At 41.0% G+C, this 25,165-nt stretch overlaps 2 protein-coding genes across 2 annotated transcripts in view; one reads left to right on the forward strand and one right to left on the reverse strand.

Moving 5' to 3' along the window:
- Nucleotides 1–217: 217 nt before the first annotated feature.
- On the reverse strand, nt 218–25,149 carry Trbl (tribbles pseudokinase 2). Its single transcript, XM_072005212.1, has 4 exons — nt 25,010–25,149; nt 22,027–22,769; nt 10,573–10,874; nt 218–1,650 (listed from the first exon to the last, which is right to left on the reverse strand). Exons 2-4 carry the CDS (start codon nt 22,315–22,317, stop codon nt 1,200–1,202), a joined length of 1,044 nt encoding a protein of 347 aa, XP_071861313.1. The 5' UTR covers nt 22,318–22,769; nt 25,010–25,149; the 3' UTR covers nt 218–1,199.
- LOC139988154 (probable RNA methyltransferase CG11342) overlaps nt 24,301–25,165 on the forward strand; it is a 43,192-nt gene continuing 42,327 nt past the window's right edge. The window contains exon 1 of the mRNA XM_074111775.1: nt 24,301–24,862. Within this exon, the coding sequence (XP_073967876.1) occupies nt 24,787–24,862 (76 nt within the window). The 5' untranslated portion in view covers nt 24,301–24,786. The remainder of the gene's footprint in view (nt 24,863–25,165) is intronic.

Below are 25,165 nucleotides of genomic sequence, written 5' to 3' on the forward strand. Positions count from 1 at the left end.
TTCGTTGAGTCGGAAAGATCAACTTTTTGTTATCAAGTTTATATTTAACTTTCTTTCATTAACTTTCTTTTCACCTAAACCGTACCGTTTAAAACACAAGTTACAAGTCTGTAAAGAGAACTCTTAAGAATTATTTCAAAATTCGGTCTTCATATAGGAATACCCTTTGTAATTCGCAACTGATGGTATATTACGTATTTCAGTGAGAATTTTGCGATAAAGTTGAAACAACACATATTTTATCTCTAGTTTCCAAACTTTCCGACGATTCGCTCTTAATAACAATCGATTACAGGAGGATAGTTGAACTTTCTCTATCTTATCTTTACTGTTTACAAAGAGCATGACGTTGATGGCGTATCCAACTACTAGGAACAAAAGAAATTTTGTACTTTTGTATCGTCAATAACCAATCGTTGATCGTATTACAGCTAATAGAAGATTACATAGGTAAGATGCGTTGTTCTTTCTTTCAACGATTCTCGTCTATTTAAAGTACGTTTATTGTAACTTGTAAACAATTTTAAGATCGCACTATATTTCTTCCAAGGAGAATTACGCATTCATCGCATATGAGAAGGGGGAAAACGCATGGCAATTTTATCAACATTTGCGTTAACATTGTATACTAAAGCAACAAGTGAGTTACAAATGCTCGGTTGTATTAACGGGCGTGGGTTTTTTAAACCGAATAACCCGACAAAATATAATCAAACGCAGACTCGGTACTTTCGCTTAATCGTTATGTGGAAGACGTTTTTCTTAAATATCATTTTTCTAGTCGACTGTTATCTTTCCTGTCTCTATACAAGATATTCTGTATCGCACAAATAGCGTACAATCTCGAGCGAATCATCGAATTACGAAATTTTGATTTCTTATTACACGTTGTTCGTTATTCGTCTTCTTTTTCAGTATATTTGTTACATACATAATAGAAATGGTAAGTCTTGTTTCGCTCGTTTTTCTTTTCGATGCTGCGTGCAAAGTAACCGAGCGTTCGTATCTAACTTCGAGATATTTAATATAAAATAAAAAATTAAGATATAAAAACTAAGAAAACACAAAGTAGGAAACAAAAGCCATGTTAAATTGGGATGAGAAATGCCCTCTGCGCGCAGAATTTCCGTCCAAATAGAGGATTAACAAAGAAAGCTGGGTCCGGCGCACGCGGAATATATCTTTTTCTCTCGGAAGAGTCAGTCTTGAGGATTGTTAGGTAGCTCTGGTACGATCTGATCCTGACAAGAAGATCTGCTGGACGTGGGGCAGACTCGTAACGGTTTCGCGAGCCACGGGTGTCTCGGCACGTCCTCCGCGTACGGCCTCTCGGACGGTTCCTTTCTCAGCAACGAGCGGATTAGACACCGAGCACGTGGGCTTAGACCCTCTGGTACCGCGAACTGGCCACGTGAGATTTTCGCAAACAGGGACGCATGCTCGGCGTCGTTAAACGGATAACGACCGACCAGCATCGTGTACAGGAGTACGCCAAGCGACCAGATGTCGGCTGCCTTCCCGGAATAGGCTCGTCCCGAGCGTAGTACTTCCGGCGCTACGTATGCCGGACAACCTCGTCGATCGGTCAGCTTGTCATCATCACCTTCCACGATTACCGCATCTTCTAGGCTTTCCAGACGAAGTCGTGTTCTAAAATGCAGAGAATCGACGTGTTAGTATACGATCCGAGTTTATATCGATTCGAAACGATATCTTTGATACGTTAATTAACCGCTTTATATATAGACCGATAGATGTAGCGAGAGTGAGAGAGAATGAATTTTTTCCTCGACCGGATCAACGACATTCCTCGAATAAAATCGCTAAAACCGTTTTCCCACAATTACAACGCGGTCCTTCGATTTAATGGAATTTAAGCCTAAGCTACCGTATATAAGGCGATCGTTTATACGTATCCCCTTCGATATCCGCCATCGACTTTAGCGTTTAACGTTTATTTACTTATCGCTGATCATTTTCATATGCCAACGAGTACGTACGAGATGAAAGTAACTGACGCTACATCGCTTTCGACTGTCAGATAATACGCAGCGATCGGCTATCGTGCCGGAAATGTTAGATAATACGTAGCATGGAAATTCGACGAACGAATAATTAGTTATTCTGTGTAGATACAATTTTTAAAGATTAAAATAATTAACGTATTTTGCTCGACGTTCTATACATAACGAAGCAATATCAAATTACAAAGAGATAATTTCCAATCGCAAAGGGAATTTATCTTAATGAAACGTGCGGACGAAATGTTGTTTCTTTTTTTTTGTTATCAATTAAAGTTTTATCGCATAAATTATAATTTAATCGATCAGGTTAAAATTTTTCGAATTAAAAAAGATTTGTACGCATAGTATTCGAAGGGAAGTGTGAGAAGCAACTGGTTGTAAAAACCTTAGCGAGTACTAAAAGCAAAAGAAGAAGCGAAAATATTTAACGGTCGAGTCCGATGCTTCTACACGTTCTTATTTCGGTTTCATCAAAAACATCGTGCTTTATTCTCTTTATAGGTACATCCTCTGTGGATGCGTCATCCTCGAAGAATAAACCGAGATCGTTGTCCAACTCTCAGCGTCGTATAGTCGTTCGCCATCGTCCGAATAATTTATACCGAGTCGATGATCGCGCGGAACAGCGAAGAAAAAGGCGGCAAGAAGACGTGGAAGCAATCGCGAGAGCGTGTGCAACATTTTACGTACGGAGGTATTTTCAGTTTAGCAACGGAGGAGGACGTCGCGATTGAGCCATCGTCGCGTAATCCACCGCGCGATACGGCGCGATACGTCGTGGAACGAGGCAGAACGAAAGCACTGGTGAAAGAAAGGAGAGTGTGCGCCCGGAGACCGTATAGCCAGTTGATCAACCTGCAACGCGGAAGTCGCGGAACGCGTCTACGTAATATTCCTGACTCTTGAGTAACTTTAAGCTTTCCACGATGCTCCTTCTCGCACCTTCGTTACGATATCCGATCGATATGCAACGAGCATAAGCCAAGCTTCCTTTTTCTCCGGTATTCGTCTTTCGTACTCTATCGACAGATCGTCACAGCAGCGTCGATCGTGTAAAAATCCTTTCTTTTACCACTTTCGCCGATAAAATATGGGAAAGACTAGAAGGTTACTGCCTCGAATCGATGAATTTAAACGCATCTGTTTATAAAACTCTTCTTTTTAAAAAACCGTTCCAGTCGCTAGTCGACCGTAAATTTTCTCAATACAGAGGATTAAATTGGTCTGATGCATCGCTTAAAGAAAGGGGAGGAGAAGCTGGATATTTCGGAATGATTCATTTTCAGCTGCAACTATTACTAATCTTCGTACTTAAAGCCGTGCTACGATTCTCTCGAGATTTATTTTTTTTCTTCCACTTTATACGTTAACCGAGAAGGAAGTTACTCGACCAGAGTTTTCGATTACTAGCATTTTGCGCCTTCTTGTCTTCGTACATAGTCGTATCTCTATTTAAGATACGTATAAATGGACATTTGCCATATAATTGAGTATTAATTAAAACGATTATGGATTTTCGTGATTAAAAAGAACAACGAAACCTCGTAATAAGATTTTTTGCAGCTTACTCCTTCCTTTCTCAATAAATCTCATCCTTTTCAAATTATTTAGAAAAAAAAATCCTTTAAAATTTCAAATAAAATCAACATACAGTGCCAACTATAATATCGTGTAAACGATATCTCGATTAAGAAGCGCTTCGAACGAAACGTAGTTGTAATACCAAGCTGCAAAGCGGAGGGAATTTGGAGTCAAATTATTGCCAACAGTAACGTTCTTAGAATACATTTAACACAGATTGGCCAGAGTGCGTGTACGTAATATTCTCGAGTCTTGAGCAACTTTAAGCTCTTGATGCTCGTTCTCATATTGGCCGAGATATTTGGTCGATATGTAATGTCGTAATCGTTTGGGAAGTGCACACACGTGGAGAACAGAAACCGTGATCGATGCCACGCGATGTTTCAAAAGACAATTGATACCACGCGATCTATATAATCTAATAAAATTGTCCGCGAATATTATCTCTTATAATAGCGAATCGTTTTGATAGATTACTTTGAATAAAATTTATTTCGACGATCTAATTCATTCGTTTACAATTTACGTTCTTTTATCAGATTGTCTCTACCTTGAAAGTTATGCAGTTTACAAAATTATAATCGTTCAAAGTTGGTAGAGTGCAAAGCTGATTTCTTAATTCACCGATACAAAGTATCGCAGTAATCTTCTTATTTATACGAAATTGCGAATGCAATTAATTATATAATTAATTAAAATTCACTTTACGTTGTATCAAGTTTACGATTTTATCATAATTTAAAAATTTCTTGTATTTGTAAGTACTTTAGATTTCCTGACCAATTTCGCAACACGTCTCTTACACCGCTTCTTATCAAATTAAAAATCAATTTTCACCAAAGATAATTATCTCGTACCGTCTATAACGGTCCCGTTTTCCCCCCATTTCTGTTAACATATTCAAATTTCGACAATCTCTACGAGACAACCATCGAACGTATCCTAATCTTAAAATTCAAACTTTACGTTCCACAAGTTCTCCGGCTACTGTATCAACCATCGGAAAACCTACATTTCAGAGCCGACGTTTTATTTTATCGCGCTAGAAGGATTAGTCGATTCGATGGACGGCTATACCCATTAAGCTATTTGTAGCATCTTTGAAATAAAATTTTGAAATCCAATTCGGTAGTTACGTATGGCTTAGCGTAGGGTCGGCACACTTTCGTCGAATCATCTCTCGTCTCGATTTGCCTCAGAGGGAGAAGAGAGAAGAGAGAAGAGAGAAGAAAGGAAAGAAGGAAGAGAGAGTCTGGCACGATCTTGAAAATCCGAGCGAGTGTCAACGGCCTCGCGTGTCGTTTCCTGCAAGGAACCTCGTGTCGCTCGCTTCGATCGCCGCGCGTGTTCTCCGCTTTGGACGCGGCGAGGATAGGCCGCCGCGCCGCCTAGCTTTCTTCGCAAACTTTCACTCGTAAGTAAGCAAACGACGACGACGACGACGACGACGACGACTCCTACGACAGGCTGCTGGGTTCAAGAACCCCATGTCGCGCACACCGTAAATTCTACCGTAGTGATTTCCTCCGGAGACTCGTTTATTCCACGATAGCGTGTTCGAGAAACACGCGTTGCGTCCTTACCGGTCTGCTATACAGGCTGTGATAAAAAAAATTCATCGAAACTTTGCGTATAATCTTATACGTCAAAACGAGGAACAAGGATTGTCTTATCTCGCGTGCTCTTTAAATCCTTTTACATAGTCTTCTGACAGACAAATTCCTTGAGACGAAGAAGCTGTACACGTATCCGAAGAATTTGTAAATCGCGCAGCCTATAGCTTTTACAAACGAGCTATTCGTCGGTGGAAGGTACGCAGAATTGTATAAAATAATAACGAATAGAAATGGCAAAGATAGTTGTAAGGATAAACGATCGATACAAAATACTTTTTTGTTAGCAATTCTTGAATTAAATTTTGAAGAAACGTAATTTAACTTTACATCCGTCGAGAAGATCGAAATATAACTGATTTTATGAAATACAACTGAAAATATAAATCGTTAACGTTCGAGCAAAGTTGCGTAAATGTTAAGACGAATCGGTCGCTTTGTTCGGATTAATTTTCTAGCACGTGCGACAGGTGGTTATCGAGTTATAAAACTCGAATAATTATTTTCTCAGTTATTCATAATTTATAGCATTTCATTAGATACACTATACCGATGTTGCGATATTAAAACAGCTTTTTAAATATGAATTTAAATTTTACACCGATTTGATAGAAACGATAAAAGAACAAAGGTATCGATAAAATATCTTACGGTCGGTTCTTGCGATACAAGTCACGAATATGTTAAAAAATTGAAATTGCATATTTTATAAAAAGTTCCCATTAAATTTAATAGAAAGCATAAAAGTCGACAAGCACTTTAACCGCAATGTATCAGCGATAACAATAAATTTATTTTAACTCCGTTTGGTTACGATAATCGCGTACTATAAAAATATCGCGAAAATTATTATAAAATTTATTTTTAACGGATTAAATATTAAAGACCTTACGTATCGCGTTTGTAGATTTCTCCCTTAATGTACGTACTTTGTTCGTCGTATATTTCCATCTAACTATTTTTCGATTTTCCGAATATAATAATCTTGTACAGCCCAACTTGATAATTCGACGATAGTTTTCGCAGCGCGTTTCTTTCCAATCTAGCAATAAAACCGAATTTAAGAAGAAATATATCTATGCTATATCGGATCGATTAAAATCGGATTTCGTTAATGCGTCCATCGATACGGTAAACGCGCAGACAAGCTCGAGAGACTTCCGTCCGAAGGAAACCGAACGAGGGTTTTCCTCCTAACGTTGACCGACGTATGCATCTCTTTTGTATTATCGGCTAGTTCGCCGAGACACTTGAACTCCGTAAAAAGGCATATCCGGGAAATGATCGATCGATCGGTTCTTGCTAGTTGGAGAGACGGAAGAAGGAACGACACGAGCGTTAAGAACTCTCGTGGAAATGAATTTCTGGTTGGCCTTCGTCGACCGATCGATCGGTCCGTTTGTCTGAAAGGCAACGGGAGAAAAAGCTCGAGCGAGAGAAAGAGAGCGCGAAGAACTTTGCACGTCGATGACTTTCGTACGATGTTGTACACCAGAATTAGACACGAGGGCGTCGCACGTCGGCTAGCGCCGATATACATATCGATATACATATGCTTATTCGACCAACAAAGATCTCAACTTGTAAGGATTATCGACACGTATCCGCGCTTGGCTCGAACGATCCAAGTCGCCGGCGTTGCGTCGCACACGTACACGGCAATAGCCACGAATGCGATGGAACGTTCGAAAGCCAACGTGTAAGAAGTAAGTACGTTGGTTGTTGGCTTTCCTTCAAAGATCAGACGAGTACAGGAAACGACGAATATCTCTTTATAAACTCATTTATAAAGCTGTCTCGTTGTTAGAAATTTGATGACATCGAACATGCTCGTTTTCTCTTTATCGTTATTACATCGTCTTGGTAAAGAATTTATCGAAGCCACGAGCTCGTCTTATAAAAGGGCCGCTTTTACTTTTTACTACGACGCTTGTTTTCAGCAAAAGCGCCTGGACTGAGAAACGATACACGCGATTCGCGTCTTTCCTCTTTTGCTAACAACTTTATCGGATAAAGAGAATATGCAACGAATTTTCGATACTGCGAGGAAAAAGGCGATGCAAATGCGAGACGAAAGGAAACACAAGGATATTTGCATAAGCGTGATTGCAGCAAGATACAAGGATAGTTGTTACGTATCGGTATTGCGCACTGCAACCATCGTGATTATATTTGTAACAAAACGACTGACACGAAACCGATGCATATCTATCGGAAATGCATTTTTAACGACACTCCTTTGTAGATCCATTCCATTACCGGAAGCGTTCACCTCGAAAGCGCTTTAAACTCGAGGGGATAACACACTTTTCCAATTTCTTGCTACAGTAGTATATCGTTGTTTCGTTTCTGCATATACAATACGCTTATCAATCGCGACAACTGCTATACATAATTTTATATCTTTTACTATTTTACAGACAGTTAAATAGCATATCGATTAACTCGATAAGAAACAGGTTCGTAATTTCAGGAAACAACAAGACCTACTGTATGCATATTGTATACATACATATATATACAGATTTTATCATTTCTAAGTCGCAATTATATTTGTTTCTAAAGAATTTACCCATTGAAATTTGGACTCGTATAACCGACTATATACGGAAATGTCCACTTGTTGTTCATTGATCCAGGTTCGGATTCTCCGCTGCTATATCTTTTCGACTTTGCTCGGTTTTCAAGCTCGTCGGAGACAAGAGCGAAAAAGGAATCGCATAGGTGTTTCACGATACGCGTCTCAGCTTTGCAACATGAAAATCATCCGAGTGTAGTCGCGTTCGGTATGACTTTCATCGTCTCGACAATTTCGTTAGAATAATTTCATAATTATAAAAGTAGAAAAATCGAACATTTTCATCTACTCGTCACGTTGCAGCAAGTTACACGAATATCGTTATCGTCCGAATCTGAAATCTCGATATTTTTGCTCGACTTTCTTAAATTTACACACCGTCGACTAATCCAAACACAAAAAGGAAAAATTCTCACGTCGCGCGGTAATTTCAAGTATCGGAAGATTGATCGCGTCCGGGGGGTTGACGCACGTACACGGTGCAAATGCAATTAGGCGCGCAGGAAGACGTACCGTACACCGTTATAGGTCTGGATGCCGCGTCGCGTCGCCGAGTTTCTGGGAAGAGGTGGAACGAACCACGCGTTTCCTAATTATACCAGCGTTTCAAAATCTCCCCAGTCGATAAACCAATATGCTTTTCTGGCTTACGACATTCCCTCTGTGCCCTCCCCTCTATTCCCCACTATCGTCGCATCAGCCCTTCCTCTTTACTCGCGACATGCAACCCGCTGCTCTTTCCTTCTCGCTTCTCTCCTTATTTTACGCGAGGGAGCAGCTCACCGAGCGACAGGAATGCGAGCGCAACGCGCGATTGGCCAACGCTGAACCAACAACGCGCACAACACGCGGCACCGTGGCTTTCTCCTTCTCTTGGCCTTTATCGCTCCATACGCTATGCGCTACATACGGGAAACACGTGCATACGAAGTACGGGCCAGGATATAGCAAAGTTGTAAAATCGGTCGATAGTCGGCCGGTAAAACGATCGCGTTTCGCGCGTCGGAACAAAGGAATCGACAGAAACGAAAGCGCGCACACGGAACTTGAAATTTCGGTCAAGGCCATATAAGGAAACGTTTAAGTTTAAGAATCAATGTATTTTATATATGTTTCACGGAATAAACTTTTATATATATATATATATATAATGTCTCGATCATTCGTTTGGTTGGAAACTCGCGCGTAGGTGCGTGGTATCGCGCGAACAGTCACGTTCAGCCGCGGGAACACGCCTTGCGAATAGCTTGGCGTGGCGTAGCGTGGCGTGGCATGGCGTGGTCTGGTGTGGCGCGATCCATTCGTTCCACAAATTCGTTCCATGTATTCTGCATATATCGTGCAATTCCATATATACAATACGGTGCGGTACGTTATCGAGATGGCATTCTTCCGCGGGAAGGGTTACGATACGTGAAACGGAGACGGCTACGGCTACGGCGCGAGTCAGGCTTCGCTAACCAAAGGTTTGGTGTCGTGTGACACGACGCAACGGCGACACATCGCATCGTGGAAGGTTAGCGGCAATTGTATAACAGGACGGCCGGATAAAACTGGCTACTTCCACGTTCGAATCGAGTCAAAATAACCTACGTTACCAGCTTTATAAAACAGTTAGTTGGTTGGTCGATCGGTTGGTTGAGGTTGAACGAAGATCATTACGTTAGACGAAAGAACGATGTCGCAGAGTGTTTCCAAGGTACCGAGTTTGTTGCGAAACCTTGTATTACGAATAAAATCATTTTTACGTAAATTGTACAAAGTATTTATTAGAATCCGACGCGGTCTCGTTCATAACACGATCGAAACCTCCGCTAGGAATGCAGCGGCGGCGACAACGACTCGTCAAATTTCCAATCGCGATAAATAATCGACTTGGAATAAAAACAAGAAAATAGGACGGAATTCATTAAGTGTCCAAGGGTTGCGTATTGTGCTGGCGCGTATCGGCTAGTGAAGGGGAAATTAATTTATGTAGGCGTGGAAGTACTTCTTTTCCAAGATATACCTCCTGTGTAACCGATGGTGCGGAGGAATTACAGGCGAATATGGAAATGAAACGAATACGAACTGGTTTTCCACGGCTCTGCAACGCGCCTTCTCTCGCTCGCGCTAAGAATGCCACGAACGATACGTAGGCGTGTACCGCGTATCGTTAACAATCGTATCAAATTAACAGCTGGTTTGTCCAGACTGTAATATCGCAGCGTTTAAATCAATATCATAGCACATTTGTAACGAGAATCGCTAACGCGCACGTGTAATCCGTTCGTAGCAAATTTCGGATCAAGCGAAACATTTAAGACAGGACAGACCGGACAAATTAATTTCACTTTGCAATATGATTTCGCTAAAAGCATCGTAGTTACGTAAGATTATAAAATCCTTTATAATCGCTGTCTAAAGATAATTACTAGAGTAACATCGAATGTTTATTATTTAGATAATCGTACTCGAATAATCGTATTCTTATCCTACGAGTATATAGACACGTTAAAGAGCTATGTAACGAATACGTTTCGCGCGAAACGTCAGAAAATAATGAAAATGAACTTACTCCGAGTTAATTATCGCATTTCAATTTGTAATATATAATAATAAGTTGGATTAACTTAAGCCGCGAAGACCGAAAGATCGCTTATACGCGTACAACGGTGCGACTTTCCATCCAAGAGCGTGCAATCGATCGATCTTGTTATCAAGATACAAATTATTCGACCTATTTTCAAATCGCTGTGGACACGCCGCCTGAAAAATACGTTTTATATGTCTTTACCTTGCTTCGTCAGCGAAAACGAATTTCCTGAGTTTTAAATCTCTGAGCACGACCCCGTACTCGTGGCACGTAGCTACGGCCCTGGCTGCTTGCCGGAAGAGTCGTCTCGCCTCCGGTTCCCGCAGTCTCCTGCGCGCCCTTACGTAGGCGTGCAGGTCACCGTGGTGGCCCTCCAGCAGGAGGTAGCGTCGACCTCCAGGTGCTTCGACCACGCCTGCAACACCGCTCGCCGCTCCGGTACCTTCTAATCGAAGGTGCGCCTGTAGTAGTGCCTCGCAACCTTTGTCGCCCACGGTCAACGCCTGAAATTCAGGAAAATCGTTGCGTCACTCACACCTTCGTCGTCCCATACAGCTTGCCGATGGCGATTAGGAAATAATCTTCCAGGAAGGACAAACGATTCGTGCTTCACGCTTGTGCTCTTGGCTTTTAGAATGGAATTAGTCAACGGAATACGCGCTCAAGATTACGTTATCGTTCAAACCTATTCAAACGCCTATCACCCTACTCTTACCAGAACTTAATTTTATTATGAAACTGACGGTAAAAGAATTTCCTGCCAAGAACTTTCTTCCTCGTAATCGTTGTACCTATTCGCGTATGGTAAAGCGTATTTAGGAAACGAGAGATCTCGAAAAGAATTTATAGAGAAGAAAGAATACCTTATAACTAATAATAACTCGAATTAACGTGGTTTAACGTATTTTAACGTGGCGAAAATAAGGTTTTTATCGGACCGACAAATATAACGTAAAACGTTATTACCGGTCGTACGTTACTGCATAAAAACTTAATTCCTTCTACTTTTGAAATCGCTCCAAAGCAAGGAGAAAGGAGATAGGAAGAGAAACGAATAAAAATCCAACGATTAATTCGAGTTTAGATCATTCCTTTGTATCGAACTGTCCTACTGGTTCGGTATATGCAAATTTTTCATGCACATACCGAATAATTTTCTCGATAACACGCACGATATCTCTCATTGCGTTAGATAATTGTACGTTAGCATTGGCCGGTTAATACGGATATCCGCAGCGAGCAGACAATACAAATATCCGGATCCCTCGAATCAACTACATCTGCTAATGCCCGTATGCTCGCCTTTCCTTCGCCATTATGTTGATTTTTTCCACCGTTAGACGATCCGTTTCCGCTGGTCTATCATTTTCAGCTTCTTAATCTATCTTTCGATAAATTCGATCTGTCAGGACGGAGGCTCGCGCGTCGCGAAACGCGTCGTTTCTTTTAATTTTCGTTTATCGCGAACTGGCGCGATCGCGACATAGTTTGTAATTATGAAATCTCAACGATTCCAGCGATGACCATCGAAACTCATCGATGGTTGTCCGTTACATTTAACTTAGACTTAAACTTAACTTAAAACTATATATCGAACATTATCGAACTTTATTTCCAATATCTTCGACCATGATGCATAATTTCTATGAGAACATAATTTCTATAGATCACGTTCTATCCAATAATATTATATTATCGCTTAATCGCACGTTCGTACGCGAATGTCTGACTCGAGTCGATCATGGTCAACGTTCAAGGTGCCGAGCGGAATCGCATCCGGCTACCCGGGATACCAAAGCAGCGGTGGGTTTTTCTTCCCGACGGTTAATTGGACTAATTGAGATCGAACTCGCCGGTTCATCGATCAACGTAGAAACAACGTCGAGACCAGTTCGTAAGCTTTTATCTTCGTACATAAGCTAGCAGGATAGTAATTATCTTTGCAAAGATTCGATCGTACAGAAGCAGCTGCGAAATACGTACAAGACATTTCGGAAATTCCGTTGGAACGAACGAGATGTAACGATCGCGTTAAACGTATTAAAATAACAATCGATACGCTTTGAACGATAGCAGTATCTTTTGTACTTTCCCCCTTGTTATTTGCTTTCTGATGGTGTTTAATCGTTTCGTAGACCTTTCTTTGCAGACTCGTATTCAAACGTCTTAACTTTTAAGTCAATTAAATGGCAAGTTTACGCACGCACGTTGGTTTTAAATCGCGCGAATCCGACCGAGCCTTATCGATCCGCCCCATCTTTTAATCGCTTGCGACAATACGCGTGTCGCGTGCAAGACACAGAAATATCAGAAACGCTCCTTCTTCTCTCATAGCGAATCCGAGTTCATCCTGATTTCCTTCGATCAAGCCATCGAATCCTTTCTTCGTTGTTAGTCGTCATTTCGTATAATTTACCTACACTACCGAGCGTACTACGTTTTACGTACGTGTTAAAACAAACTTAATCTCGTACGTACCACAAGTTTATATCGGACGAGACGCGATTCGAACGCGTATCGGAATAAAATCGGAATAAACAACGACTTAAATATTATTTTACCATCTCGCTTCCGTTTAACGAGATTAATGAAATATATTATATGCGTGCAATATACAAAATCATAGGAATTTGCTTACAAAACTACGTTGATATTAAGCAAGAAACGGAACTGACTTTACACAATTAAACGCGCGAACGCGTGTCTCGCTCGGGCCAGGTGAAAAATGGATACGTTAACGGACCTATACAAAGCAGCCCGATAAAGGGGCACACGAAATCTTGGCTACTTTGGAAACTTTGTTCGTTCGGCCGTTCATCTCGCGTGTCGAAACCTGACACGGTTTCGAAACTTGGGTCCCATTAGTTTAATAAAGGCACCACTGCGTTCTTTACGAAATCGTCCGCTATACCTATCGATCGTTACTTTTACGATATTCCAAGTTCGTACAGCACGCGAGTTTCGCACGCGATCAAAATGACATTTCCCCGATAAATTATCGATCATACGTTTACTTTGCGTCAACTAATCGATTATGTTCGTACTCGATACTTGTAAATTCTACAAGCGCAAGATTAGAATTTATTTTACGCTATTCGATCCTTTCAGAGGAAAATTATCGCGGTAATTAATCGCGTTAGCGTCGTCGTCGTTCTAACGCAGTAAGCTTTTTCGTAAGATCTTTCAAATTTGCCTTTCGATTGCGTCACGCGCCTTCTATCAGACCACTGGCATCGAACGATCTACGGTTTTCGTTGTGTATGGGTCAATGATCGAAAAGATCTCGGGTAGAAGCAAAATTACTTTGCGTTTTACACCTTTAATCGTTAAAGCAAACAACGAAACCTCGAAAAATAAACCAAGAGATCCTTTGTTTCCAAACGCGCTTCCAACGAAGCAATTGCCACATGATTTCCAACGAATTCTTCTCACCAGAGCCGACTTTTCTCTACAAAATTCGTCGCGCAAATGCCTCCGATTGCGACACGTCGACCGCTTAATCACCGTGTAAATATACCATTCTAACGTATACGTGGTGAATTTTCAAGCGTGGTGTTAAAAACTGAATTTTAAGTTGAGTTTTCGGCGATGTAAATCTCGAAGTAATTCACACGCGATAAACGTGTCGAATAAATTACGGCTATTCGATTTATCTATGGAAAGCCCGATCGTAGGTGGTTAGACTAAAAGAAAAGGTAACGACGAATTTAGATTTGCTCCAGTAATTAAGCAAGACGATTAGCGTTTAAATAAGACGAGTAAGTTAGTAAAACGGTCACGGTCGAGTCGATGCAAATTTGTAGATTTTCCGATCGAGCAGACCGCGGCAAGTCGCAGTTGAAATTTATACTTTTCAAGATCAGGATGTTCGATGATAGAAAAGGAAAAGAATTTTTCAAAGGGTCGAAGAAGACGAACAAAATCGGTAAATTCCGCGTTTCTGTCAAACGTTAACAACCAACTACGCGCGTAACATCGCGGCAGAAGACTTTCTCGTCGTTGTAGCGTTAATCGCGTATTTGTCGTTTAAAAAGAAATCTGTTTTTGCTAATGCTCGCAGAATTCGATCGATAAAAACGTTACGCGTCGTATTTTCGGCCATATTCGTAAGTACGTATAAAGGATCCGTGGCGTCCACGGGAAATTCCGAGCTATCCAAACAACTCCGCTAAAGAAACACGCGTCCAGATCGATTTAGTTGGATAGCAGCGAGTGGCGGGGGCAAGGTTCTTCCGTTCTCCTAGTCGACCAGAAAATCTGAAAATTTGAATCTACTCGATTAAACCTTTTTACCACGATACTGGCCGTGTCTGAACTAGTCTCAAAGTTTGAAACTGGATTCAATCTTATCTAGTATCGGATTGAAACTTATCTACGAACCAAGTTGTCTAATCGAGCGTGTCTTTGTTCTGAAAGCTATCGTCGTTAAGACGTCGTTTATAGGCTACGGAATTTTCCGTGTATCGCGAGATTTCGTAATTATGTATCAGCTAATTAGGGGGGAAAAAAAGAAAAAGTAAAAGTTTTTGCCGTCGTAACGAATACATCTGTTACAAGTACCGACAGTACCGATTAAAATCGGTCTCGCAAATACGCGTATCGATAGAAGTACGTGCTCGGTATCGTACGACGATTGTAACTGGAGTAAGAAAAGCTCGCAAAACTAAAAATATTTTCTACGCGAATGCGATGTTATTATGAGAAACTTTACACTTTCCGAAACGGTATTAAAAATTCATTATCTCGATATTTCGTTGCATTATTAACGATATCGGACTACGACGTGCGTTTCGAATATACTACATATACATAATTACGTTTAACGCGATACGGCGATAACGAACAAGCGTGTACGATAAAATTCCGCTTTAATTTTATCGCAAGCTTTCGTACGTTTCTGACCGAATTGCACGAGTAAAGAGTTTGCAACTTGTAATTTTAACGAGTTTAACGATAATTCTAGGGTCGTCTATTTCTCGCAATTGACGACGTAGAATGTCGTCGGTATTACGTCCAGATAGAAGAAAAGCGAATATTTGCCAGAACGCGAAGCCGATCGACCTTTGTAAAATAATCGAACAGTCGAAATAATGCTAAACTTGGTTAGCTCTATGCCGAGGTAGACTCGTGAACGCGTTCGGTAGAAGGTGGTCGCGATTGCGCAAGCATATCACGCAAGGCCCGATGTAATCGTCGATTAAATTAAACGGCCCCGGCTTTAGAAGCGATTATGAATAACGGGCAGTGCTCGGTGATACGAGCAAGTAACGACGAGGTGAGGCAAGGTGCAGCCTTGTATTTGTTCGCCAGGCACACAGTGATGTAAGCGGCGCATTGTATAACACGATGATTGTAAAATGTTAATGGAAACGTGGTGGCAGCTGCTCGCATTGTGCCTTCTCTCTCCCTTTCTCCCTCTCTCTCTCTCTCTCTCTCTTCTCGTATCAGAGGGTTTCACGTGGCGCCTTTTCGTCTGTCGAACATCGCAATTATTATCAGGAAGAAGGAGATAAGGTCGGTAGAGCGACACCGAGAGAAACGGGCTTTTGTAAATTACGAATTATTTATGGCCGCAGTTCGCTCGCAGCTGGCGGACGAAAGGGAAATTTTGAGTCTTTCCACGCGCGGATGGAGGAAAGCGACGGACGTAGTACTTACGGCACTAGGGAACAAGCGCGAACGTTTTGTCGTTGTTTCGAACTATTCGCTATTACGTTGTAACGCGTAATAACGTTGCGTCGAATACACAGCCAACTACCGATGGAATTCGTTTAACGGCTATCGAACGCGTATTTCGGCGTTACTGTAGCGTCTCGTATCGGAACGTCTTACCCTTTTGATACGCGACAACGCGTACCTATATGTATTATTTAGATCGGTTCCGTAGATTCATTTTTCTAGTATTTATCTGCTTTTTTTACATCGTAACGCGCTTGCTCGTTCGTGTAAATCTACAACGCATAATTTACGCAGCTGCGTAAAGAACAAAAGAAAAAACCGAAGTAAAAATGCGAAAATAATCTGACGATCGTTTAGCCAGCTACCTGATACCGATACAACGATACAGGCGACGCAACTAGAAAATTCTAGTTTCTTCGGTCACGTGGATTCGATAACCGTGACTCCTAACGAACTACGTACATACATATATTATTATGCGTACCTTCTCGTAACCGACTGGACAATTCGAATCGAGATCGCAGATATCGATACGTTATCGCGCTGTTAAAGCACTGGCGACAGATTTAACAATAACACGATCATACCGTATTAAACTATATAACGACACAATTTACTATCTAGCGTTAAGCGTAGATAGATCGGAGCAAAGAATTTGGTCGTACGATGTATAACGCAAGTAAAAGACGTCCATCGATATTCACCGCTAATAACACGAAAATGAAATCGCAAGAAACAAACTTCGAACAAATTAACGTAAATCACGAGAACTTTCTATTACGATAAATAATTCGACCGAAATTATTGGACGACGCGTGTACCGTTCTCGTTCGCAAGTGCAACGCTACCCGGAAGATTGACGGTAGGCGACTAAACGCACGAAAACCTCAAATAAATTACTCGGAATTATAGTAGCTAGTTATTACGTCACAACTTCGCAAGTTTTATTCATACGTATAGGCGGAAGCAACAACTGTACAATCGCTTATTTCGATGCAACGTGTCGTAAGAAACAGTGGTCCTCGATTCAGATTTCGCGTTTCTCACACATACTCTTAAATTTCTGCGAATGGAAATTCAAATAATTTTCACTATCGACGTATTTATATTTCTTCGTGCTTCGCGTAAATTTCGTGTAACGAAAAGTTACGCCGATTAGAAACGAACGTAACGTCATATTCTATACGCGTATATTCTTTCGGTAACCTTGTAACTCTGTTGTCACCGATAAAAAGCGTTAAATTCATCGTAAAATCGCGAAAACTGGACACGCGTTGCTTCTTTTTAGTTCCATCGACCGCGAATCTATCGAACGATCCGCAGGTACGACTATAAAAGAGATCGAAAAGCAGCGGATAACACGTTCTAATCGAACTTTGGAGAACCACTGTCAGACGCTTGCTTCGCATTTACATGGTACGTTTCTCCGACACAGAGCGGAGAAACGATAAAAATTCTTTCACGGAATTTTCTGTACTTTGGTTTCTTTTTCGTTCAACGGACGAAACGGACGCACGATCGCCTCGAGCTTCGTCGATTCCGATCGCTTTACGGCGATCTGTAATTATTCTACGATATGATATCTCATAGAGGCTCGTTGTGCGATTACAAACGAGTTAAATAAGATTTAAGATGCCGAGTCTCGAAGGGTCAACCGAATGCAGGATGCGAGTAGTACGCATGCCGAATCGCTAACGATGATTTATCGCTTTCGTAAGCCGCTTCTCCATAGACGGTTTGATCGTCTCTAGCAGAAACTTACGTAAAGAAGAAATAATCGTGTGTGCTTCGACGATCACCGGTACATGTTACGCGGTATATTCTTTCAGGGACACACCGAACCAGGAAGTTGCGTTTACGGTTTACCGAGAATGTTTCTACGAATTTTTACCTACCGATCTTGATCTCGTTTCGATTGCCAAGAAGAAAGCTTTCGACGTTAAAAAAAAAAAAAAAAAAAAAAAAGAAGAAAAGAGAATTTGCGAGTACAAAATTAAGAAGAAGACGCAAATTTTAATCCTGCGTAACGGGATATTCGTTTGCGTGTCAAAGGAAAAGATCGCAAATGAGTGGGGATCGATGAGAAAGTCGGACGCGCGTAATTTTTTTCTTTTCCTTTTTCTTTTCTGTTAACCGTAAACGGTATACCGAAATGTAAATACGGGTTATTACCGGCTGTCGTCGAGTTGAAAATCCAAAATAAAAAGTCGACGTTGCGTATGGAACGTTTTGGAGCGTGTTGCGCGAGTATTTAGCAAACAATAATAATAACGACATGGACGATGTCCTACAATTTTATGACAAACGGAAGAATCAGACGATAGCACTTTTGGATCATCCCTGTGGAATTCCAAGTGCTTCTCGAGTCTGGGATAACAATAATCGTCGTTCGAAGGTAAAACATTACGACATATCGCAACGGCTGCGTCCTTAAAACAGCAACGTTCATTAGAAATGCAACAACTATGGGATTTAATTGCGAGAAATGCGGTGAAGGTTGACGCAAGAATATACCGAACAACTTTTCTCAGAGAGTGACACACGCGTTCCTACCGATGAATCTCTTATGGCACCGATGACAATAGAAATAACGGTTGCCCGTTTCGCGAGAAGAAACACCGGATATACCGGAGGATCCGCTACTTCTCCTTCTAACCGGTAGGTAACCGTACCTACAGACACGCTCTAAAAAGTGTGATTTCTTTGCAACGAATATCGCCTCTCGATCGTCACCGGCTACCGTCTCTACCTTTCCGGTATCATTGTCTCTAGTCTATCTTTTCTAGCTAGATCGTTCGCTATTATGGATTTACTATGTAGAGCAAAGTGCAAAAGAGTGTTAGGTCGCTTATGTCGGCGTTTTTATAGCTGCTGTTAGATATGCCTCTAAGAAACGTTTTCACATATACGTACGTGTATTGTATCTATCTATATATATATAATATATATATACACTATGATATATAGTTTTACTATTGTACTTCGTTCGATTCGTACGTTTTTTTACAGTATCGAAACGCGAAACTACAAACGTATAATAAGATATACGTGGGACCATTTTCAACGAATCGGAGAAGCCGAGAGATTGAGAATCGACTTAGCGAAGATGGAGAATATATCGTGTTTATGGTAAAAATAAATGCGTCGGAAGATTACTATTCCACGGCATTTTCAAAACAAACTCCTGCTCGATAGCATCCTCGATCCCCATGGATAACTTCTGTTTATTCTGTTAAAAGTAAACGTCCATTTGATAGACGATCTAGTTCGAGGTAACTGTTCCCGACGAAACCTTACTTCTATTATAAGTACGATTAGAATACCCACTGGTTTCGCACGAAATATGATAATCGTTCCAGGAAACTACCGATTAATCGATCTGGTACTCGTCAACGACCCGATATCCACTCAGTGTCCAAGTATGTATGTATTTATGTATTTTCTGGAAAGTTCGATGTTTCGTCGTCGATTACGCGCGCACGTACTTGGTAAACTGCTCGTGGAACGGATACTCGAGAAACGGATATTCAAATTGAATTTTTTCCACGACGAAAGTTTCCTCTTTGATCGACGATACGCAAATAAGAATCATCGACACGCGTATTCTCGTAAACAAGAATGAAACGGCCATCTCACACGGCATACGTGGCAGACCACGAATCGGTGGCATTGACCGATAACGCGTCAACCAATCCCGATCGGCCTAAATCTCAAGCGAATACGCCCTTAAGCGACAGTTTAGAAAGGCGATTTTCATCGATACATCGCGTAACGTTTTATTCCACGTATCTTTGCACGTTGTTGCACACCACCTGCCTTCCAGTCTTACGTGACGCGACACATATCCTGCAGGCAGGATGCGTTTGCCCTATCAAGGATAAACGGCCAAACGTGTTGCGAAATCCATTCGCGACTATTTTTCTTCGTCGGGCGAATCATCGACGAGAAACATCACGCCAGACGCGAGTTTCCGTACATTCGCACGCTCATTTTACGATTATTACCGAGAATAATACCATTTTCGACTTGGATTCTCTTCCCATTTATCGGCAATTTGTCACAACGAAACCACGTAAACGACGAATATCGACGAGTCTATCGATCGTTTAACAAGATGAATTAATATTCGCTATAATTTAAATCAAGTTACCGACTTTTAACCCTTTCGAAAGACCAGACGATACACGCTGCGAGATAATTTCTGCGAAAATTCTCTTCTTCCGTTATCTCCTGCTGCGTGCCATATTTCGTTCGAACGCCTACAATCAACCTATTTTATCTTCCAAATCCCAAAGCTGTAATTCGTTGTTTAAAAGCTATATTAAAGAAAAAACGCGAATATGGGATACAAACACGTAAACGCTCGCGTTACCAACAGACAGGAACGACACCATCTTATTCGTCGAAGCACGATGTTCTAAAAAATTCGCGTATATCCAAGTAGACGAGTATTAATATACCTATATTTTACCAACTAATATTTCCATATTTTAATTTATGCACATTTTAACATGCGCTTTTTGTGTTTACGGGAGGGATGGTCCTTTCACTAGGATACGAGATATCTGGCCATAAATTCTGCGCAAAAGTCACACGTCTTTAAGATGAAACTTTAGCCGTACTTTGCTTTTCGTGAAAATACCACTCGTAAACTTATAAATCTGTACGATCGAGAAAGGTGAAATGGAAAACTTTTTAAAGAAATGGAAAAATAAAATTAATCGTATCCAAACTTGGTGCGAAAGTTCTATTAATTTTGTCTAAAATGATACAGCATTGGTAATTTTTAAGACACGTTCGCTCTTGCCATTCCTTCGATTTCATTTTGAATGTTGCAACGATGCGGATAAAAGAAGGTCTTCGAATCTCTAGTAAAACGTTCTCGAAGATCAAATTTACATACAACATTTTCCTACGTAATATTTTTATCGTTTTGTATCACGTTACCGTCTTCGCGTATTTGCGGATAACTCTAAGAATGTATCTACTTTTTAAAGAGTAAATCGTCGGTAAATATGTAGGGGATGATGGTCTAATGAAAACACGTAAAAGTTGTGATCATTTACGGTTCTTTATCGAAATAATTGATAATCGGCCGCTAGAAATTGCGCACGCGACAACGACTAATCGATCGTTTTATCAGAGACGACCAAAATGTGTACTTGGACGATATTTTCAATAGCAAATGTAACTTATTATTTCCGCGATAAGGACGACGAGCGTAATGCTCGTTTAACGTTATTGTCGTCCGAAATGGAAATTAACAAGTGTTGCGTTCTAGTAACACCGGGATCAGTTGGCTCGTCCTTCGTTCAGTGTGCGGACGATTCGTGAATACAATACCCAGGTGAATAAATCTTTCTTTTAGAATAATTATGAAATATTAAGATAAACGTATACAATTTTTAGACTTTGAACAGTACCGGTATTTAAATAACGTAGCAAAATATTCTGAAAACGATGCTTCCATCTGTAAATATTTTATTCGAAATATCCATCAAAAATAGATGTATCAACGTTTCTTAATCTTAATTGGTTGTAGTTATTTTGTAAAAGTCATAGTGAGAAAGATTACGTTTGTTCTAATCTAACAACGCTCGATGTACGTTCGTACATAACTCCCCTTTTGGTATATTTCGATAAAAACGTTTAAAATCCGAACGATTCGCTGAAAAACATGAACGACGATGTTCTCGATAAAATTAAGCAGCGACATTTAACGACAATTTATACATCTACGTATATAAGACTAATATGGATCAACGGGGTTAGAAAATCGAATTGTCGTTATATTTCTACGTTACGTAATCAAAACACTAGCGTAACGATCGATTATTCGGTAGCTTAAAACTTACGCCGCTATCGTGTACAACGCGTCAGGCGCATGCAAATGGTAAAAGAACGAAAAAGCGGATATTTATCAAACGCGTTTACATAAATACGAAGGAAAGGAACGAAAGATCGTCGAATGCTCACCTTCGCGACGAGCTGTTGACCAGTGTGTACATCGACGCATCGGTATAGAGCGCTGCCCTCGGCCGGTCCAAGAAGCAAATACCGATCACCGAGTATGGTAGGTCCATGATGATCGGTAGGCACCGGTTCGTAACTAGGAAAGACATCCGCTGGCACCGAGTTTGTCTCGTCGTTTGTCGGTTGTTGACCGATGTCCTGACTATTGTTCGGACAAACCAGGAACTTCCCATTGTTGGTACGAGCCACTTGTAGATGAAGAGAATGCTGTCTAACAGCGGCTGTCACTCTCATATTGTGCCGTTTTCACGCACGCACTCTTTTACACTCGCGACACCACCACCTCCTCCCTTGTCTTCTTCCCTTCGAAATAGTACGTTCTAACGAAACGAAACACGCGTCCGTGTTTAAAAGTTTTTTTTTACGATCGATTTTTATAATTATTCGTAATTATTGTCAGTAAACCGTTAAAGCAGATAAGCTTTTTGAACACACTTCACAGGATTACCGAACGCGGTAGCTACGACGATTATCGATTATCGATTATCGGTTATCGATTATCGATTATAACGAGCCGATTCGAACGTTTCCAGGCTTGATCGGTATAAACGCGTATATAGCTATGTATTAATTATTAGATAAGAATATCACTTGTGCTTAGGCCCACGCAGCGTTGCTTCGTGCTACCGCTGGGTCCTTGGACGGAGATCTTCGTGGGTGACAATCGGTCACTTTACGGGAAAGCTCTGTAACAGATAGGAATAAAAACGAGTTTTCACACGATGCACCATTCCCCATTCGAACATGCTATATACTAAAAATTCGAACTGCTATAAATCATCCATATCGTCGATTCTCCGCACCTACTAACGATTATATTTTTTTAAAGTTACACAAACGGTAGAAAACCGTTTGTCGCTTTCGTATAAACGAAGAAGCTGTAAACTCGTTGAATCGAACAATTATTGACATTCGTAATAGGGATTGAACGACAGGGGTTCCGTTTATCCTCTATGTGATTCACGGACAATTTCAAAAGATCGTGTTTCGACACTCGTCCTGCCTTGTGCGCAATTTCTATAGAGAAGGGGATATTGTAAGGTCAGGGATATCGCTGTAAGGCGGTCGTTGCGCTGTAACGTTCTAGCCAGCCAAAGAAGCCAACTGGCAAAAAAATTATAAAACGTGATGCAAGAAAATCTCGACAGAATCATTAACGCTGCTAACGATACAACGAATTTTTATCGATTCCCCTCTCCTTTATTTACACCTTGTCGCGCACAACGGACGATAAATTTGCACAACGTTTATCGTATTATTTCGTTTGAGATACATATTATAGTACACGTTACATACATATTATTTCGATACATAATATCTGGATTTCGCGTTAATTTTCTATCTTGTTAACTTGCTTTTACCTTTGGTATGTCATAACTTTGGTTATGACATCTCCACGGCGTACAATATTTCGAAAATATTCATAAAATTTGATCGCAAAAAAATTGCAAAATAATTGTAAAACGTGTTTTCACAAGCTCTATTGTAATTTCAAGAAGCAACCATCTGCTCGCAAAGATCGGTTTTCCAATTACAATTGTTGTGATTCAACGATATGTAAATTTGGCGTCCTTGGCTGTATGCAACGTAAGATACGCTTCGTATATGTATGTAAATCGTACGAGTATAAAGGTATGCAAAAATTATAGGTTACCGCTCCTTCTCTATTCCCTATGAAACGCATCCGTTTCATTTTAATTTCTGCTTATTGATGTTTCCCAATGATGCGAAATCAAAAGGTTAATCTCGAAATATGGAGAAGATACACCGGCGGATGATCACAGACTCAAGACCAAGGCTTACTCGATCGTTCGATTTTGTTCGATATTGTTTGTACGGATGTCGACTATCGATATTCGCGAAATCGCGCCATTACGATATCAACGCACTTGCGCAAAGCTTCTACCCGTTCCAAAGATCAGAGAAGTATGTGCGAGAGAGTACACGTCCCCTGGTTCTCTCCATGGCAGATAATCTTGATCGTAATTCGTCGTTTCTGCTCGACGATTTACAGAGACGTGCTTCTTATCTCGAATTACTCGAACGTTTGGAACGTTTGGTAAGATCAACGGCGTAACGACAGGTACGGGAGCCCCGTGCTGGAACTCGCGTAAGCGTCCCCTATGTCCATGTTTATTGAATGAACGAGGATCTGACGAAATAGCGAGCTCGGAATTAGTAAAGGATTGCGTCCCCACACGGTAGCGCGTGTCGAAACGCATGTATATGTATGTTGTTCGCACGCATACTACCCACCGAGTAGATAGCAGATATCCTTCGGTAAGGTCAAAATGGCGGAGTTCCACAGTTGTCACGACGATACTGCTAGCACCGGTTGCATTAATAGCGCGCGAGAACGTGACGCAATACCGCGAAATAAATTGCCTAATACGTCTGCTCACGCAGTCGGTGGATCGTACCGGTGTTTAAACCATTTTCCTATATGGATAAGAAAGAAAGTAGACAACGACGATAAATTAGAGAGTTCGCGAAGATCTATCGGGTTAAGCGGCGAAAATTTATTCGAATATCGTATCAAAATACTAGATGAAAACGTTTGTAAAGTTTAGTGGCGTCCAACGCGGTATGCCAGCCACGAGTTTCCATCGTCTAATCGATCGGTTGTTGCGAAATCGGTTTAATTCTGACGAATAAACGACTCGATAGGAAAGCTAGCGAGGATTACATACTGGTATTATACATATGTATATCAGGGGCAAGCGCACCAAAGTAAATATACGATACAACGAAGAGGCTGACATCGATCCGGTACGCGTCGGTAATAATCACTGCACTTTGCACTGTACTCGCGTGAGGCTGATACGCTTAATACGTGTACGCACACCACAAACTTCTCAATGTTATTCCTTTTTCTTCTAAATATATTTATCCTGGTGTACGACGGCAAGGTGAACACATGGATTACCTTTGTATGTTATTCCTGTTGTCGCCGTGCGTTCCTGAACGGGAGGCTGGGGTGGAGAAACGGTCAGATGTAATCCGAGTTTCCCCCAAACACGTTGTTGATAACCGCCGTCTGCTCGAAAAGCGAACCCCCGGATTTTACCGGGCGTATTGGTTT

The sequence above is a fragment of the Bombus fervidus genome, chromosome 6, assembly GCF_041682495.2.
Source record: "Bombus fervidus isolate BK054 chromosome 6, iyBomFerv1, whole genome shotgun sequence".
NCBI classification, from domain to species: Eukaryota; Metazoa; Arthropoda; class Insecta; order Hymenoptera; family Apidae; genus Bombus; species Bombus fervidus.